This window comes from Calidris pugnax, unplaced genomic scaffold, assembly GCF_001431845.1.
Source record: "Calidris pugnax isolate Ruff unplaced genomic scaffold, ASM143184v1 scaffold183, whole genome shotgun sequence".
Taxonomy (NCBI): Eukaryota; Metazoa; Chordata; class Aves; order Charadriiformes; family Scolopacidae; genus Calidris; species Calidris pugnax.
This window is the reverse complement of record NW_015090930.1, coordinates 2046323-2067198: the sequence shown is the minus strand read 5'-3', so window position 1 is coordinate 2067198 and position 20876 is coordinate 2046323. Positions and strand designations below refer to the sequence as shown.

The 20876-nt window shown below is 38.7% G+C and overlaps 1 protein-coding gene across 1 annotated transcript in view; it reads right to left on the bottom strand.

Moving 5' to 3' along the window:
- The window catches only part of JAG2 (jagged 2), a 70631-nt gene that overhangs the window by 20695 nt on the left and 29060 nt on the right, over nt 1-20876 (bottom strand). The window contains exons 4-10 of the mRNA XM_014951580.1: nt 16635-16889; nt 15598-15658; nt 4701-4831; nt 4200-4319; nt 1792-1905; nt 890-1003; nt 197-310 (exon numbers count right to left, since the gene is read on the bottom strand). Coding sequence (XP_014807066.1) covers nt 197-310; nt 890-1003; nt 1792-1905; nt 4200-4319; nt 4701-4831; nt 15598-15658; nt 16635-16889 — 909 coding nt within the window. The remainder of the gene's footprint in view (nt 1-196; nt 311-889; nt 1004-1791; nt 1906-4199; nt 4320-4700; nt 4832-15597; nt 15659-16634; nt 16890-20876) is intronic.

The window sequence follows — 20876 nt, the reverse complement described above, 5'->3', positions numbered from 1 at the left end:
TCATTTTAATACCAATTACACCTCTAAAATTTTCAACCAGTATTTTCAATTTATATTGCTGTAAGTTAGGAAAATCCTGACAACAGGGGTTTTTTTTGTTTTTTTTTTAGAAGTATGCATAGTATCATTCATCATAAACCCTTTTTTTAAAGAAAAAAAACATCCTATGATCAACATATATTAAAGAAATACTAACTGATATGACAATTTACTCCTGTCCATCCTGGAATGCAGTCACAGTAATATCCACCAATGAGATTTTTGCAAGAGTAAGCATTAACACAGGGTTTCCCCTCACACTCATTAGCATCTGTGAAAGAAGATAAAAGAAAGAAGAGAATAAAGGACCAACCCAGAAACAGATTACCACAGCACCAAGCAAAGTTCCCCTGCAATCCAAGCATCCAGAAGCTCATACTATACATTGGTATGGCACATGGGTAAAACCATTTACACATGACAGGTTTTTAATGCACGCTTGTCTACAGTAGCACATGCATGTTATCTTACTTTTCCCTTTGCCAAAACTCAAAAAGTTAACATGTTAGTCAGGGCAAATCCCTTCCTTGCCTCTGTAAGCTTATAGTCTCTGTTCTGCCACCACGAAAAGGGAGCTACCATCACCAATGCTGTATTTTGAAACAGAAAAGTTATTGGGCAATCTAGAAGAGCTATTATAAGTAAGATTAATTTGGGGCTTAAACAGTTACAGGTTCACTTGAAACTTCTGGCTTTAGGATCCATTAAAGTAGAGCTAGGACGCCAATAGAAACACATATCTTTATTGTTTTCTTCCATAAAAATCATATCAGAAACATGCTTACACAGATGCTCCTTCTTTAGAAATAATCTCCAGAGGTCTTCAAAACTTTAGAAGGTAATTACTTACCAAGCTGACATGTTGCTCCAATCCACTGTTGTGGACATATACACTCAAATGCATTAACACCATCAATGCAGGTCCCTCCTTGAGCACAAGGGTTAGATGCACATTCGTCAATATCTGCAAAGCGAAAGTATGCCTTCCATTACATGGTTTAAGTTATTTTGAGATGAAGGGGGATAATGTACAAACAAATAAGCTTAGGAACAGACTAACAATTATAACATAGTTTTTACTTGGGCTTTTCTCACATCTTCGAGAAAAAAATTTCAGAGTTCCTCTCTCCCCTATCTGCAAACAGCAAGGTGATTCACTTACTCCACCAACTATTAACACATTCACTGAAGGCCACGTTCCTGGATCATGACACAAGGTTAGCCAGTTATTTGGGGTTTTTTAGGATAGTCGCTGTCAAAAAATGGATAAAAATCCTATGTTCCAAATCACGGGCAACATGCAAACCAATTACAAAGGTCCATAATATATTTTGACCACTTCCTGAAGTGCCTGGTTTGGAAGACAGGGAAGTAATCTACTCCTCTACTACTTTAAAAAGGGGAGAATCTTTCACATTCACACTCATATCTCTTACAATGAATCCATTCTGTATTTTGCTTTAGACAGGCTAAAGAGTCAAAAATTGTCCTAACAGCTTTGGCAACAGCTTTTCTTTGTATATGGTCCAGCTATGCTTTTGATAACCTGTAGATCTCAACTGCATCAAATAGATAACTGTTGGCTGCACAGTACCGTTAATCTTTTCAGAAGTTTCCAAAGCATAGCTCTTAAAAGCCAGGTAAGGTAAAAGACTACCACCAAATTCCACACACCCACAGAGCATGATTATCAAGTAAGCTCTATCAATCCCTCCAACTCAACAGGTCAGTCACCAGTAAATGCATACCCACCAATAGCACATGTTGGTCCACTCCACCCCGATGGGCAGTGACATTTGAAGCCTGATGAAATTTCATGACAAATTCCACCATTAGCACAGGGATTGGATACACAAGCATGCTCCGCTGGGAAGAAAGAGTGAAAGAAATTCTTGCTAAATACTCTTCCAATATAAATTAAGGAGAACTTATACAGTTAGAATTTGCATTCTGATTAAAGTAGCCAGGAGTATGAGCAGTAAAGAGGTGCCTGTACAGAAGCTGGAGTTTCCCTCTCCCAGCTGTGGACAGGAAGATCCCCAGTAGGAAGCTAAAACAGGATTTTACTGAAGGGGCACTGACTAGAAAGCCCAAAGGCGGACAAGTCACTCATATCTTAATATCGCAAGAGCTAGAGAAGTTCCCCATTAACCTACTGCTTCCAGCCACGCACAACTACCTCCTGAGTGCTCCAGCACTTTTTTTTTTCCCCTTCAGTGAGACAAAACAGATTTGCTGTATGCAGAGGTGGTAGTAGTAGTTTAAGTATCAAAGGTCTGTTTAGTTTCATTCTAATACCGTTCCTTGGAAACAGTGAAGTATAGAGCTACTTGCAGTTATAGGCAGCACTGCTTATTGTCACTCCATGTAGGGCTGTAACACTTGCAGAAGCTGCACCAAGCACCAATAAAGTTGAGGAGGGACAAGTTTTATGCCATCCCTGTTGAATATTTTCCCTCTCAGAAGCCAAGGAAGCTTTTGGAAAGAAGAAAACAATCCCCTTGCTAGGCAAGACTTTCTTAATTGTTGCTAGCATTTATATTTTGGAATCCTTCCTTCAGGGATGTTATTTAGTTTGCAAACTGAGTTTATATTGTCTAGGATGTTAAACACTAGTATCTAAAGCATCTCATACACCAATCTACTGCTAGTAGTATAAGAACTCAACAAATGTATGGCTCCCTTTATCATTATTTCTTCACCTGGAGAGCCAAGGTACTTCCCCACAACTTTCAGGGCAAGCTAAGACAAGATTTCATCCATTTTAGCCAAAACTTTGCATCATTTTCTACCAGCTTAAGCAAAATTCAAGTTTTGATAGTATCATTAATACCACACAACACTTTATAGAAAGTTCAAAGAGTATCTACATCTTGATAATTGTAAAAACCTTCTCCTGGTAATAGTTTAGTGAACTTAAGGCCAAACAGTTCAGTAAAAGAAAAAAATAAAAAGGTTCTTTCAATCTACACCAAAATTCAAAGTGGTAATACACATTTTGGGGGAAAAAAAAAAAAAAAAAAAGGATTTAACAACTCATCATGGCAAAGAAAGCCGCAGCAGAACACCAACTGAATATTACAGGTAAAAATGCTGAACCAAAAATTTTCATTTTTCTCCAAACATCACACCTTGAAAGCAAAATAGGAAAGAAATAGAAATCACACACTTGTCCCTTTTTCTCCAGAGACAGAATAGTCAGGAAGAGTCTCCAAATACCAAAATAGCCTCCAGTACATGAAAATTTTGGTCTTTGTGTAGCACATACACAGACAAGCTATACACTCTCTTTGTAGTGTAGATAAGAAGCACTTTTTCATGTTGGATAGACACAGACCTGCTAAACTCTAGTCAAGAAGGCATACTTCATCAGGAATATGGTTTAAAAGCTTTCCTCCATTTTGCCAATGGCAGCAGGGAATACACTTAACTTTTCAATTAGACTGCTCACGGTGACTCTTTAGGAGGGCTTGAATACATTTTCATAGTAGTTAACATCTGCATCATTAGTCCAAATGTATTAAGAGTCCCATATTAAAAGATCGTTTTACAAATCAAGTTCCAGTTGATCAAAAACGGTAATCAACACATTCAGGCAGCTAAACATTGGGCCAAACCCGCCCCACCACAGTTAAAACTGAAGTATCCATTACTACTACCTTTCTTAGTCACCTGGTTGTCTAAGATGCTTGTTTGTAAGCAAGCCAGGACACAAGAAAATAGGCAACAGGAAGAAATTACAGTTACATGAGACTAAAGGCTAATTGCTTGCTTGAATTAAGGAAGTGAAGAAGCCAAAGGGAAGAAATATTCTCAGTCCTATCTAAATCCAAGGGAAACTTGCAGCATTACTGTTGTCTTAAGTGGTTTTTTTTGAATAGCCAGCCTAAGGCACTAGAAAGAGAGACTGAGCTGGCATATCGCCACTATCACACAAAGTAACGATCAAGCTGAAAGTACAAGTTGCACACCATCACTTTTCACACTTCCCCTTCCCAGAAACCAAGCTAGCTTTTGGAAAGGAGAAAACAGCCACCCCACTCTATGAAAAAAAAAAAAAGCAACAACGATCATATAAAAAAGCCACCTGGCTAACTAGAACGTAGCCCTTCCTAAAAGAGTTTCAGATTTCTGAAGATCCATGCAATATCCAGACGTACCAATTTCGCAGTTCTTTCCGGAGTAGCCATCTGGGCAAGCACAGCGATATTCATCTGGTTCAGTATTCATACAGGTTCCACCATTCAGGCAGGGATGGTGATTTCCACAGTAATTCAGATCTGAATGGAGAAAAATGTCAGTTGACAGGGAACACAAATCTCACTTCCCTAGTCAGACACACAGATGCCTATCTAGCTTGAATGTCATTCACCCACATCACCCCCAGATTCCATTAGCTAGCCCGTCAGCTCATTGCTATCCACAGAACAGGGAAGGATGAACAACGGACATCTGCATGAGTTAGAAAAGTCGGGACCATTCCAAGCTTTTTGTCTTAAACTTCCCATACTTATGATGTTTAGGCACCATCTGCCGTAAAAGAATCGGGCACAGAAATACTCAGGTAAGCTGCACACGAACAGGGTCAAAAAAAATGGTTAATGAGTTACCAGTTAATCATGCAACTTTACTTATTTTTCCTGTACATTAATGTTAAGTACCTTTGTTACAGAGCAGGCCACCCCAGTTGGTCTCACAGTTACACTGCCATGGTTCATTACAGCTCCCATGAGCACAGCCTGGGTAGCGGACACACTCATCACAGAACTGTCCTTGCCAACCATAATGACACCTAAGATGTAAGTTCACATGTTAAGAGTTAGCAACATGACGCTTAATTCTCAGCATTACAGATATTTAGAACACTACACTTACCATTCTCAAGAACAAGGTCAACTGTTCAATGTGCAAGAGATAGCAAAACTTTATTTCTCCTGTTTAGAAGGGACATACTAGTCTTGTTGAACATCCTTACTGGAACTCCTCTTGCTCAACCATATTAAACACCACGGCAACAAACAAACACCAAGCACTACGCATTATGAGAACCGTACATAGACTAGTTGTTCTTTCCCAAAAAGTCCCATCTTCATGTAATCATCTCACAGTAGGATAAAAAACCTGTGATTGGTATAGTGGAGTTGAAATTACTTTCCAAAAGGAGACTGCTGGCTGACTGCACCAAGCACCAGAGCCTTTTTCTCTCTATGAAGACAGCTTTCAAGATATTACCTAATTTGTTCTGGAGTGCTACAGTCTTGAAAGACCAGGGTAGCCAGAGATACAGCTGTCTTGTCAGTTTTCTCAGGATTTAGTGTCTCAAGAGAACCCTTTTTAGATATTTATTCTATTATATCCTCAGTATTCTCTAGCAACATTATGAAAAGGCTGCTCTTTGGAGAAAGGAGGGGAGAGAATAGAATTAAAAAAAAATCATTAATAATTTGTTTTAAACAGAGTTGAGATTTTGTCACAAGATTTCTTCAGAGACCAGTATCTTTATGTTACCTGTAACAGAGTTGTGCTAACAAAAGCAGCTCTTTATGCTACAGGAAAAGTGTTAAAGTCTGAACTTCAAACGAAAGTAGTGATGAGAGAAGACAAGGAAAAGAAGTGTAAATGAGGAGTCTTGGTTCCTTGTGAATCAACCCACTTCTACCATTTCAGTAAGCTGTACCAGTCCCCAGAGGAACACCACAGGTTACGCTGGTCATTTGTCACTTAAATTTCTATTATTTACATAGGCAGAAGGAATCTAGATGCAGATCTTTACAAGGCTTTTCTTTTTTAAATATAAATTTCTATAACTGCTTTGAGTTCTTAGTCCCAGTACCTGTTCTTCATTCAAAATCTCACAGCTGTGGGATCCCTAAAGAGAGCCTCAGCTGGGTACCTAGTTATGAGGTGCTCATTTAAGCAAGGCTGTCAGAAGCCTGGAGAACATATGTATTTCAGAAGCAGCCTTTCTTTTGCTGTATTAGCAATAAGAGGAAGCAAATACTGCTCCTGCTAAATTTGATCTCTTCCTTCCTCCTCAAGGACAGACAAATCTTTTCAGGGGCTGGTAATAAACAATAAAAAAAGCACTGTAACTCACTTTGCTGGCACCAACCCAAATCTTCATCCATGCCAAACCTGGCACTACTGCCAGTGATTCACCATGACTATCCTAGCCACAGCCAGCTCCCCACCCACATATAACAAGCATTTTCAAGGGGTGAAAGTCTGCATCACAATGCAAATAATCACAGTAACTCCATTTGTTTTCCATACCCAATGGATAACAAGTTTCTTTGTTTAATACTGCACTGGTGATTAAGAGTGGAAAGAAAAATACAGCCACCTTCTTAGAACTTGAAGGCATCTTAAGCACCTCCTTGAGTTTCTAGGTATGCTCGACGGCATTAAAATTAGTTCAGCAGAAAAGGGTTCCTGCTTTTTCATGATGCTCAACACAAAGTTTACCATTAAAGTTACCATCAAGCCTGAGGGAAAATAATTTCTAGAGGCTAAAAGCAGTCCAAAGGAACACAGTGTTTACAAGTCAAAAGGTTACTATGTGGTAAGCTGATCAGCCTTCAGTTTACAAGGAAGAGTAAATTAGGATTTCCTCTTGAACAGGAAGTCTGGTCGCATCCTACATTAGCAGGTGGTAGAGCAGCTTTAATTCCACTTCCTTCTAAAGATAATGTTTACACAGATCTCAGCTCACCCCTAGAGCAAGATGTGATCAATAAAGTGAAATCAATTCAGAAATGGGCATGTTGACATTTACGAGAAAGACGCCAAGCCACAACATCAGGATGAAAAAAGGTTAACGATCCACTATGAGAAGCCCAAAAAGTACAGATACAAAAGCAACATCTATTAAAAAAAACAACCAAACAAAAAAACCCCACAAACAAAAAAACCCCAGAATTCATTTTCAAGTAACAACCACTTGTGTAAAAGCAAAAAGGTAACTGCTACTGCAGTTAATGGTGGACTAAAATTACTTTTTTCCTGCCCCTCTAGTTGAGGATAATTTGTTGGAAGTTCCTGCAATCCTAAATTTTTCACATCTGAATAAATTAAAAAACAAATTCAGAGAATTCATAAGGATTCCCATTGTTTAACAAACAAAGAAAATTCTTATTGGAATCAAGATTCTACTTCCTTTGTCCTTCCCCTCTGCTGACTTCATCGGCTTTAACTGGTCTCTACAACCCAACGCACGCAAAACAATCAGAGATGGCTTAATCTTAGCCCTAGCTGGGTTATTAGCGGTACAAAAGAAGCTACCATAAATAGATTGTTACAGTTTAGTAACTTCCTGATGGAAGGCTGAAGCGCAGGCATCTGCTCCCAGACCAAAGCGGCCCTTCAGGCCAGGATTAACACAGAGACAGAGCAGTAGGAATAGAAGAACAATTGCTAGTTATCTTGAAACAAAGAACTCGCAGCAAAGACCCTGATAGTTCTACAGACTTGCTCCACAGCTGCCATGTTCCTTAGATGGGAATAGAAAATGAGAATTTAAATACAAGGCTGGAGGAAGGGGAGGTGGCAGGAGTTAACATTAGCAGAGCTTCTAGATAACACTTCAGTCTTGAGATTAGAGAAACTGCCAACTGTGCAGGAAAAATACTGTTGTCATTGACAAGTAGATAAAGCCACAGTAATTCAACTCATAGCATACACTTGGTTACAATAAGCAAATGGGGCTTTCAAACAGCTAAATTCCAGGACAAGAATGACCTTCTACAGTAAATCCCAACATGTTTAAAGTAGAAAATTTAGTATCAAGGAATCCTACAGAGGCACACGTTCAATGATACCTATGCCCTCAAAGACATCAGCTGAGAGGAAAAGTGGGGAAAGGACAAAGAAATAGAAGATTTGGGGTTTTTTGCTTTCCCTGATGCTATTAAAAAGCTGAACTGGTCAAATGCAAAAAGATAGAGATTTTTCTAGAGAACTATGCTTTCCCTATGTTCCTCTGAAACAGTTATAATTAAGGAAAAAGCTGATACTGGCCATTGCTTTCCTCTGAGGATGTTTGTGTTATAATTACTTAGTGAAAGCTAGATTTAAATTGAGCATTTCTGGTGTTCAGAAGATCCCACGTTGCTGTATGTAAACACACACGTTATTTGTGAAGATAAGGCCCTGAGATATCTGGTCTAACCAGACCTCCTTTGGGCAGGAGGTAGGACTTTCCATACGCCATCATTTTATGATAAATCCTGCCGTGGGATTTACGGAAGTGATGTGGAAAGGCAAAGAGATGTACCCAAATCCTGATGGTCTGCAACCATGGTCCCTCAGCACCTTGCATGATTAACTCCTGTTTATTCAAAAGGAAGACACCTCTTACATACCAAAAAATTAGGGTATTAGACACCTCTTACATACCAAAAAATTAGGGTGGTCTCAACAGTCAGTATTAACTCAGCTGTTTTGTACTATTTTCACACATGGTTTATTGTCCTGATTCAATTGCTTCTGGTTATTTGAGAGCCCTGAACTTTCTGCACAGAGAAACTTCATACTGCAAGTCTCATTCCGTTGCTTATCTGCTCTGGTTAACCTTATGAAAAGGCTCACAATACACGACAATGAGAGGATATCTAAATAAATTCTGTTCTACACCTAGCTACAGGGCTTTGTCAGCACCTAATGTACAAGTACACCTAAACCATCAATGTGAAGGAAATCAAAACCTAACTACTTCTCAAGTCTAGACCAAAACAGAAAATAAGTTGAAGAATAAGCCTAAAAATAAGTTGAAAAAATCCCAGGGATAATATAGGCAACATGGTATAAGCCTTTATTTACCCCAACTAACACCTTACTAGTATCTCACACATCTTACAAAAGCTGAAGCTAAGACCATTGTGCCATATTTACATGTCATTTTTTAAGCAGGCTTTTTGGAGAGAGCTTCTCCCACTCATATTTCAATTGGAAGCTGTGGCCAAAACACTCAACACAGGAAAACGAAGCAAAACAGTGACATTAAGAGCAGAAGCAAAATGCATCATCATTCGGGGGCGGGGGAGAAATAACCCTCTTAAATGGAAAACCACTAAATTTTCTAATGACGTGAACAGGATGGTGTTGCATAGGCCAGAACAATAGCTTTATATTAGTTATTTACTTAAAATAACTATAAGAAAGTCTGTTTAATCTTTTAAGAGATTAATTGTTGCATAGCAGGCAGCAATATGGTCTAAGCTGTTAGGAGATCCTATGACTCCCAGCATCCGGATTCAATGTTATAGCTAGTATGGTACTCAGTAAGGACTTGTCACAGAAGAGCTTTCTCTACCTTTGAAATAGGCATCATGGCTTTGTGAACAGGGAAGGAAAAGATGCTCATTAACAAACCCAAATAATTTAATCACCTGAAAGCTTTCCTCTCTTCTTCTCACCCTCAGCATTCTTACTAGACCAAAACATACAAACCTTTCCCTACAACCTTTTTTCTTCTCTGATAAAGAAAGTCATTGAAAGCCACCATTGCCACTCCATTATTTTATTTAGAGTTTTGTGAGGGAGCTGATAGAAGGGGTAATTAAAAATTGTTTGTCCAGAACATATGGAGAAAGGTTACTCAGTTAACTTGCTCCAAGTGGGTGTTTATATTTGCATGAGTTCACACCAGCACCAGATCATTGCTGTTGATGGTGTGTTGGTTCACAGTTGGAGCTGTTTTGGAACAAAGGAATTGGACTCCTTTTAGGTTAAACTAAGGTGTTGTCTGGAATACCTAATGTGTTCCACCTACAAACAGCTTGTCCACAAGAACATACTAGAGCTAGTCTAAAATAAAAATTAAAAAAAAGAAAAAGAAAAAAAAAGAGACAAGTGTTTTGCATATAGATATTGGGTTTTCATCACTGCTTTGATCTACTGTTATAATTTGTCTGCACTACCTACTATTGCAGACACAGGTTAAAGTAATACACAGCTTTACTTCCTCTACACCTACTCACATTCTCCTGGAAGCAGCATTTAACTTTGGAATATATTCTATGCCTTTCTACCCACCAACGATCCAAGAAGTGAGTGCAGAGTGTGCCTCAATTCCCTAACCAATAAAGGAAAAAAAAGCCATGGGATTCTTTGTTGTCTAACTTAGTATGTCTACTTGTGAAATACTTGCCAACAATCCCAGGAGGCTTGCCACTCAGATATCAAAAAAAAAAAGGTAATAAAAGCATACTGGTTATGATAACAGCCAAGAGAATTTATACGATGAGACACAGCAATTGTAATAATTTTTGAAAGTTCTTTGAAACTCAAAGTTGTGACACAATACCTTGCCTCACAGAGGACACAAAAATCTCCAGGTAGGGGTACCAAGTGCATTCCCACAGGGCCAAACAATAGCTCTATGCTCTTTAGAGACCATAGTTAGTTAAAATGGTCAGATGCCACAGCAGCTAGCACACTGATCAAACAGAACTTTCTAGTTTACTGTTCAGAGCAGCTTATGAGATTTCTCCAAATTTGAGAGTTTAAGAGATTTCTTACAATTCCATTCTGGAACAGTTGTGGAGGGAAGCCATGCTATTTGGATCTGCTCCTGACAAATCTTGGTTAGCCAGTAATTCATCTCTGAGCATTTTCTAGATGTTTAGAAATGGTATACCTGTTTCAGCATTCTTTTGAGATTTCTGTCTGATCTAGCTAGTGTGGAAGTTGCCCATCTCTTACTTTCTCCCCATTTTTAGAAGCTGGTGTTGTATTTCCTTTTTTTTTTTTTTTTTTAGTCCTCTACGACCTTTTGTTAGTCCTCCACAGTCTTTCAATTAACAACCTGCTTTGAGACGCCTCACCAGATTTTCTTGTATCCAAGAATGAGTTTACAAGAATCCAGATGCCTTTTTTTTTTTTCTTTTTTTAAAGGTTAGGCAGAGTTCCCAAATGTTGATGTTCACCATGTTATGCACCCAACTGTCACAAAAACACAAGGGAGAGATTAGTGCTATTGGTAGGCTTCCTACTGAAAAGGATAGGAAGACCATCCAAGCCTTTAACAAAGGATATCTAGAACACTATTACACCCCCAGCACTCCAGGTAGTTGTAGATGATTTTGCAACTCAAGCTTTTGTTCCTGCGTCTCTGTAAAGAAAGTATTGAATAATAGTTGAGCATGTTCTGGCCCTGATAGTGACAGATTAAGGGAGCAAAATCCCTTGGGAAAGGCATACAGCAACTGCAGGCACCGCTGAACACAAGAAATCAGCCTCAAGAGCTGAAACAGAATACAAGGACTACAAAAGGCACGGCACCGGACAAGAAGTTTGAGAAATCTGTTTCAACAGGACAAGCATAAGACTTGTCATTACATAAAAGTCACCAACATTGTAAAACCAAAAATTTGTCACATGTAGTTTAATTCCAGAGTAAGACAGTTCAAAGTACACAGCTTAAACAACTAATTTACTTTAAAAGTTCTAAAAAACCATATGCTTGCTTGTTTCGCCTTGCATAAATTCGCATTAAAATACGATGAACGATGCCATTTCTAATTCCTTTCAGCTTGTCTATACATTCTGAAGAGGTTTTTGCATCACAGTTGTGTAGAATAAGACTTGCATTTCCCAGGACATAACCTAGGTCCTACCATAATTCCAGAAGCTGAACACAAGCTAAGCGGTATGAGGGATGTGGCCCCTTTTCTTTTGCTTTGGGAGATAAACTGAAAAAATTCAAAGGCAAGAAGAAAAGTAGAAAGACTCCTGAAAATACCATCCTCCTGGCAGGAATATGACAATGTAGCCCAGATACAAAGCACACCTGGACTTCTGCCAAACCCATACCACTGCGGATCACAAGGAAGTGAAAGATTAAGCCGTTAAGCCTGAACTGACAGTTCATGAGTGGTACCGAACACACTCAAGTCAGCAGTTTTAATCAAGGAAGGAGACTGTCACTTGTAGTTTCTCTATATTCACTTTGATAACTTCATAAGGTGGTTGAGCCTAAGCCAGTTATAAGCCCCTAGATCAAATTTCATTCTTCTCCAGACGTTTTAATGGAATTTAATGAAGTACTTCCAAATGATGCAAAAACATACAAAAAGGACCAATCATCATGGCTTGGCAGTGTTGCTCCTGTGACAATCCTTCCTCCTACTCTCAGCTGGTGAAATCAATCAGTAAGACCACTTGGTCCACCACTGCAGGCTAAAAAAATTAAATATATATATATTACAGTGGCCAAACACCTGGAGTCTAGATATGGATAAAAGCTGTTTTTTGGGTGGGCTTTTTTTTTTATTTTGTTTACGGTTTTGCTTTTTTTTAAAGAAGACTGCAATTTCCTATCTTTGCAAGATCCAGCTAAGTTGCTTTTGCTTTCCTTAAGGATGTAGGATGTAATTTTGCTCATTATTCAGTTACTAGTTTTTCTGAACTGCCTCCACATTGACAAAACCCTATCACTTAGGCCCAGCAGTACCACAAAATTGTTTCTGACGTCAGGTCCTTTTGAAACATCAGGTCCTTTTGAGACATCAGGTCCTCCCTACTTATTTTCCATTTGTTTGGTGAAGGCTCAACAAAAGAAATGGCAAAAATCACAACACTTAACTTCCTCAAAACACAGGGTACGTGAACTTGCCCAACGGATGATGGTACAGTTACTGCTAATGGCATATCCTTTATTAACAGTCTGCAGTCACTTAGCTACTTTTAAGATCTGTTTTTGGTATAACATTTAATCCAAGAACAGCTCTTAATTACTTGGGAACATCAAAGCATGGAGGGTAGATCTTTGCCATGAGAGTTAGGCTGAAGCCTCAGAGTCATTGCTTAAGTTACCTACATGTTCATACAAGTTGAAGTTGGAAACCTTTTTCCAACTTTTCTATTTATAAATGCCACTGCAGATTTTGGCAACCAGGTAGCTAGTGGCACCAGTAGATTTCCATACATCTCACACCCATGTTTTTCTCACATTTTCATTTTCTTTCTGAAGTAAAAAAAGGACATTGTTTTCACCTGCTAAATGACAGTGGCAACTATCCAAAAACCAGGACGAAGGAATCTAGATTATAATTCAATAGCACCAAACATAGCAGTTTCTTTTAAATAACAGCTTCCTTTGTACTGCTGAAGATAAAGGTCATGTCTGTAAGCCTTGCTTATTTTTAGTTCGGCATCATTTTTCTACAGAAGGTATTACAGATTTGGGTTAAAAGCAACATTTCTTATATAGCCTAATAACTACTGCAGAATACAAGCTAAGGATACCTGTGTGAACAAGCTCAAGCTACCAAGTCATATTTAAAGAGGTAGTCAAGAACCTTCTGCAATACTGGAAACAGAGTGGCCATACATAGAAAGGCCATTGTTTTCCTTTAACCTGCTGATCACAGAATCTATCACTGCAGCACAAGAAACCAGGCAAATGGAATACTGTCCCTCTGAAACATTAAATCCCTTATTCCTCCCCCCAGTACGTTTTTTTTTCAGACGAGAGAATCCATCCTACAAAATAGTGATATTTCTGATCAGAGTTGTTCAATAGACTCGATGCTATTTTTGTGAGCTTTATTTAGCTGGGCAGGTTAGAAGGGGGCACCTAGACTTAGAACATTAGATATTTCTTCACATCAGTGACATGCTCTAAGGGCAAGCTTTGCTCTTATGAGACTACCTATTTACAGATACCTTAAAAAAATAACAATACCATAACCAACCAGCCCTCCCACCTTTAATGGTTTTGTATTCCCTTCTTTAAAGCTTCTTCCTCCTCCGTAACTTGTCTTCCCAGATACAGCTGGTATCACCGAGAAACAAAAGCTAAGCAAGTGTTCTGGCTTGAGGTAAAACAACTGATTTCTTGTTCAGTCCTTTTTCTTTTCAGCTGAAGTGGCCAGCCCAGCCCAAACCACGACAAAGGAAACTGCACCAGCCGCTCTCACTGCCCCCCAAAAAGTATTGTTTTGCATTTGCTTAAGCCTGTTGCTTTTTTCACCTTTATTCAAATGCTCCTTGCATTCAAAAAGCAAACATTCCCAGGTTCCTAGGACGCTCCTTTGGTATCTACAGGACTCCAGAAACCCTCACATGAATCAAAAGCCATTAGAGTAGGTTCTCAAGGGGAAAAAAACGTGTTCTTGGAAGGCTCAAGGGAAGGATTACTTCTTACTTGGGCAGAAGTGATACCTGCCCAGCTCTCCACCACAATCTCTACTTGTAACTGCCCCCCCAAAAAGAGTCACCACCAGCAGCACCAGCAGTAGGGGCCTACAATACTTGAAATCACAAGCAGAGTATTTAGTGACAAGAAGAGATCCCAAATAACATTAAATAGAAGTGTTCTTTCTTACAAAAAGGAAGCCATGGTTTAAATGTCTGCCTTGGGAAGCAAGCAAACAAACAAATCTTATAAAGGAGATGTTAGAGCTCTTCAGGAGTAAAATTGCCCATGCATGGAAACAATGCACTTCATATACTGGATTTTACAGTTTTCGGTCAGATTTGAGAGCTGCAACAAACCAAATCATCTACGAGTCAGCAGCACCTGATGGAAGTTTCAGGGTGGTAAGACACTATTATGTGGTGCAATGATCTAGGACTTAGTGCGCTATCTGCCATACCCCACTGTCAGAAACTCCAGGCTCTTCACCAGGATGGGAATTGTGTGCCTGTCAGCTGCCACAGCTCACAAACTGTCACTTCAACATCAGCTTAGGTCTAAACTCAGCAAAATTAAGCAACCTGCATCCTATTTTTGCCACTTCCATGACGACTGTAGTAGTTACTAAGTAGGAGGACGAAGTAGAATTGCCTTAAACCATCACAGCTTGCCACAAATGGCATTTGTCAGCTCTCATGGGTTCTGGCAGACAGTTCATTTTCACATCATTCTAAGCAACCAGATTCAATTCAGCTTACAAAGGATCCACTGCACAAATCCACTCTTAAAATGATGCATACAACTCTGACCATAAATAAATTCAAAAAGTTACACAGGATCCCAAACTCGCAAGTAGACCTGTCCAATTTCTTCCACAGTCAGTGTAAAAATAATACCTATCTCGCCTTGACCTACTGTATTGGATGACTGAACTTTTATGAGGAAGCAATCAAATTCTCTTGCTACCACAGAGGCTATTTAGGTTTCATCATAAAGTTGAGAGAACATTTCAGACTGCTCTCTCAGGTTTAGGGACCAAAAAAACCATTCACTCGACAGAAGCCCTAGCTTCACTTTGAAGGGAGCAGATAGTACATAGAGATCAAAGCTCCTAAAGATCTTGGAAAGAAAAAGAAAAAAAAAAGAAAAAATATTATTCTCATTTGATAAAGCATAGTTTGGAATTACATGAAGCAAGTCTCTTCAGTCCTGTATGCACAAAAAATAGAAAGGATTGCAAAACAATACGAAGTATAGGCAATTCTTACACATGTGAAATCTACCTCAGATCTATTTCCACCCATAAAATTGTATAGATTTTTTTTTTTCCATTTTAAAGTAGACTTTTTAAAAGTAGCAACATACACAGAAAAAAACCCAGAAAGATCATAAAAAAAATATATTCAACCATGCAGACTTACTTGCATTCCCCAGGTGTGCTGCAGCCTCCATGGAGCAAATTACATCCTTGTTTACATACAGCTGTAAACAGAAAAAGATTTAGGCATCAGCCTGGGCAGCAAACTGGAACTGTTCAGCTAGGGCATCTGTCATTTAGCCTATTTGTTGCTTGTGCAAAGCAGACTGTCTTTCACCATATTCCAAGAGTGTTGCCTCCAGCTAGCTATTTCAGAAAACACAACCCCACTACAACTGTTTGAAAAATAACTTAAGGTAACTCCTTGATAAAGTTGCTACCCAAATAGGTTTGCAGCAAGACTGTCAACACTGAAACATTTCTCAAATACAGTTTTTTTTTTAAAACTGGCATTAAACCAGTATTATGCTGGAAATCCCGAGCTTCAAAAGATACACATGACCTTGAGTAAACCCTAAAAATGGTCTCCCCTCTTATTAACAGGATTTTTACTGAAAAGGAACAGAAAACAAAACCAAGAAGCCCTCAAGAGAAAGAAGAGCATGTCAAGTAATTTTAGCACTAATTACTCATTGAGACTGAAGGCAAAATGCAAAGAGATCTGATTGAATGGTATATTAAAAAGGATGACTACACTTGAATTTCTGTTCACATTAAGAGCTATCAAAAAGCTTTCAGCTTTGCATATGTTACACTTAGAACTTTTTCATTTGCAAAAACAGTGTTAGTAGGGCATTTTTACAGGATTAAAGTCTACAATATTACTGATATCATGACTCTTCAATAAAATCTTACATTAACAGATGTAATACATCATTTTGCTTTGAAGTAACACTACCATCAAATAAAGTCAATTAGTAAAAAGATGTTTCACTATTTTGAATCCTAAATTTGTTGGTTAGCCCTGGGCTCCACTCTTCACAGGGGATGTTTCTTCAAAGATTTTCATTCAAAGGACAAAGTCTGCATGTGTTAAAATTAATGCACTATAGCATCAACACTACAGAAACACCTACTACAGTTTATATCTATTAAATATACACATTAGAGCTGATATAAAAATGAAGCAAACAATACTACCTTGTTTACATTCTTCTCCCATCCAACCTTCCATGCAGGCTTTGTTTCCATTTTGATCACACGTGTAGTGACCAACAAAATCATCTCGAGGGCCACAAAATTTATTGCACAGAGCACTGTAGTAATTTTCATCACACTTCACTCTTATTTGTACTTCAAAATGGGCAACAGGACCATTAAATTGCAGTGTCTTCCATCGATCTTCTGGGTTGATCATGCCAGCATGTGCCACTCGTTCTATTAATAAGTCTTCACCTTTTTTTAGAAAAAAACAAACAACAAGCAGCATGTAGTAGTATTCAGGTGATAAGTTTCATAGCACATAAGAACATATAAATTCAGCTCAGAAGTATTCAACTGGTTAAGAGAAAACCTAGTAAAGAAAATGTTAAGATGATAAAGATCTACTGTATAACTGAATTTTCCTTTGCCTTGCAAAGTTCATTACAGGAAGGCCAATTTAAAAAAGTGTCCCAAAGGAAATATTAAAAAACCCTGGAACATAATCCATAGGAAATAGCTTATTTTTCAAGGCAGCCAAACATACCACACCCACACGCTGACAACCAGCAGCTTTATCTTGATCTGAGGCTCTTTTTGTTCTTATAAAATTGCCAAATCTGCATAACTTCATAGCTGAGATATTAAAGTTCTCTGGTGTAGGTTTAATTTTAAAAATAAAGCAAAAAACTACTCAATTTGTTGCAAAATTACTGAACAATAGTAAATGCTCTGGTAGGCTTGTATTATATACCTAAACTAGCTTTTTCCATTTTATCAATCTCTCTTCAGTCAAGGTAAAATGTCTTTAACAAACAGTTCATAGAACACTTTGTGCAGCTAGAATTTGACATTTTGAGAGGAAATATACAAGTGAACCCAGGATCATCAAGGGGCTGTTCTCCTCTCTGTATCCTGCTTATCCTTATCCCCAGTGGAACCACTGATAATTAGGATCGCTGTTGCAGCACACTCTGTAAGCATCCTGCCTTGTCCTCACGGAAAGCAGCAGCGCTGCTACTGTCAGGCTCCATTAACTGAGACCAAATGTGCACAGAGTATTAGCTGTCACACGGGACAAGAGGATTCTAGGATGTGAGATTATGGAACTGCCAACACTAAGTATTTTTATTTTATGATTATCCATTTTACTCCATATAGAAGCTTCAGTATTAGGAGATAAGAAGAAATTACAGTCAGTACAATAAAATGATATAGCTGCTTCAGAAAACGTTAAGAATAAGCGAAGCACAGTAAGGCTAGGCAGTGAGTAACCCCAGGGATAAGAGTTTTCAAATGTTTTCACTATTCAAATCTGGTAGCATCCTACTTTCTGGGCGACTGCAAGTTGCAGCTGGAACTCCAAGCACTGTTTAAGGACAAGAAAAAGGTACAGAAGCTCCACTTGTATACATGGATTTCATACCCATTTATGAAATAGCTATTATATCATCAGCTCAAAGCTTCAGTGTCCACTTCCTTGAAATAATAAAGATTCTTTAAAATGCATGTTAACAGAAAGGAAGAACCAAAAACTTGGCTATAATGCTAGTGAGATAAACTTCAGAATAATAACAACATAAAGCAAGCCAAACTGGTAACAATCAATATTAAACTACCATCTTCAGCAAGCATCTTTCACTTGCTCACTTTATAGAACTCATTAACTTAATCGGTTTAGAAAATTAAACCAAAAGGAATGACTGTTTCTTACCTAGGAAGTTTGACAGCATAAGGGTATCCTTCGCATCTGTTACCAAAGCTGCACTTCCCCCTCAGCATGTAAAAGCATTCAAGCAACATTTTTTATTCACTCCAACATTAAAGAAAAAGAAAAGCTACAGTAATGGAGTCTGGATTGCATTTTTATGCAATCTTAACACCTTTTTTTCAAGCTTGCTTGTACCATAAAAGTATTTTCTCTTAAAATTAAGGAATATTGAACTTAAAATGCTGTTCTCCAATTACTAAGGACTCAAAGTATATTGCTTTAATATTAAAAGTGGTATTGCCATGTATAGGCTACAGTTCACGCTTGCCTGGACTAGCGTGCATAAAACATTTTATGGCTAGACAAGACATATTGAAATCTACCCTTGTTCTTTAAATTTCAAATTCTCAGATGTGAACTCCTCTGTCATCCAGCAGCACGTGGTCAGTAGCAGAGGTGACAAGAAACAAGAAGCTTGCAAGCTAGAAAAGACTGCCTGCGTTTTATTTTTGACCGAACAGGATACCTATTGTATTACCAGTTGCCATTAAAAGCTTCATTACTAGATTCAATATCCTTTCATAATCTTATTCTTCTCTAATGACTATTGATCTGAAAACCTTGATGAAAAACTATAAAGGGAAAGTGCTGAATCATTGGATGGTCAAGGAATTTGAACAAACAGCAAATAGCCATTATAGAGCTATTTACCAGCTATAAAGAACTCAGACACATTAAAAACGGTTGCAACAGCCACTGCTATAAAAGTGCATCCTCAAAGTGCATCAGATGGGACTGAAAAACAGGTCCTGAGATTGAAAAAGAGGCTTATACAATAAAAATCTTATCAAGCATCTTCAGGCTAATGCAGATTCAAGGTTAAACAACTGGAACAAGCATAACAGCTACTGCAGTTATACCTATGCAGAACACTCCTCTTGATACCTGTGATCAAGAACAAGGGAAATAACCCAACAGCAGGCTTGGTTTTTGGGGTGTTTTTTTTTTTTTGAACACTCAATCTTCAAGAACTCCTCTGAAAAAAACATATTCTGAGTCTTCAGAGCTTTTTCTCTAGTTTATATCAATAAAAGGAAGGTTTAACTGCCTTACCCTGAACCACAAAAGGCATCAGGAAATCAGCTCCGAGTCATTTAGTTTCTATTACTAAATTCAGTTTAAGTACCGAAGTATGAGAACTCTGATTTACTTCAAATTTGAAACTGTGTAACTGAATTTGTCTGGTCACTGGTCAAAAAAGCAGCATACACTAACACCCCCACCCTCTTCTCCCTCACCTCCACCCCCAGCAATGGGCTTCTAGATTACGGAGAAGTTTCCTACAAGTCTCTCTAGAAAAGCAGGTACTAGCAGAAATGTTTTTATAAAAGGAGATCACGGCTAAAAGGTGCTTCTTTGATTAAACAGCTGCTTTTGGGAAGATGAATCCATATCTGAAGAGTATTTAACTGTAACTGTGCAATCAGGAGCCACGACTACACTTAAGAATACCGCTCATTAACACATTAACTTTTAGTAGGGGTCAGACATTCCCAACAAACCACGTGCAGGGCAATACAAAAGGTGATGCTGGTAGCTGTTTGCAAGGAAACACACACGTGGCAGCATAAGAACTTAATGCCCAAAGGAACAGGAGGTGCCCTCCTCAGGAGGCACATTGTCTTCAGCCCTTTTAGGCTGTGGGATTGGTCTCTTACAGACTAATGTGAAAGAGGAAAGCACCTATTGCATCCCTACAGCAGACATGTATTGCAATGGAAAGTTACTTCACAGAAGACACCAGCTTGCTTCATAACGGCAGTGCTGAGTTAGGCACTGCCAAGACCTCTGCTGTGTAACGAGAGGTTTGCCAAGTCAAGATGACTTACCTGGAAAGGAGCATGAACTGCTGTGACAGATGACAGAAAACAGGACCTTTACAGTGACTGTATCTAAGGCAGTTTCCTTTCCCCCTCCCTCCTCCACCCTCACAAAGCAAGCAAGCAGTAACATTTTACTGCTCCAGGCTTCCTTCCCAGACAGCCCTTGCTGCTCCGAGGAGGAACAGAGCACAGGAGTAGTTCAGGAATCAGTTTGAAAGCACCTCTTAGAGTTTTCAGTTTGAGGTAAATCCTGGGGAAACGTTTTCCCTAGCAGAGCCGTTCTTGAGATGGTACTTCACAGATCTGCTCTGAGAAACCTCGCCTTGCTTTCAATGGGTGCAAAGAAGAATAAAGGATGCTAGGACATAGAGGCAGGGAAGAATGACAACTGTGCAACAAAGAAGAAACCCCTTCTTTCCAAGTTTTGGGTTTATGTTTGTTTGGGTTTGGTGATTGTTGGTTTTTGGTGTGGTGTGGGGTTTTTTTTGTTTGTGTTGTTTTTTTGGTTTTTTTTTTGTTTTGTTTTGTTTTTAAATACCCACTTTAAAGTTTAAATGAGAACATAGGACCTGCGTTTGACTTTCAGCCTTACTCATTCCTAATAAAGGAAAGCAGAACCTGACTTTGGAACTAATTAATCAGCTTATA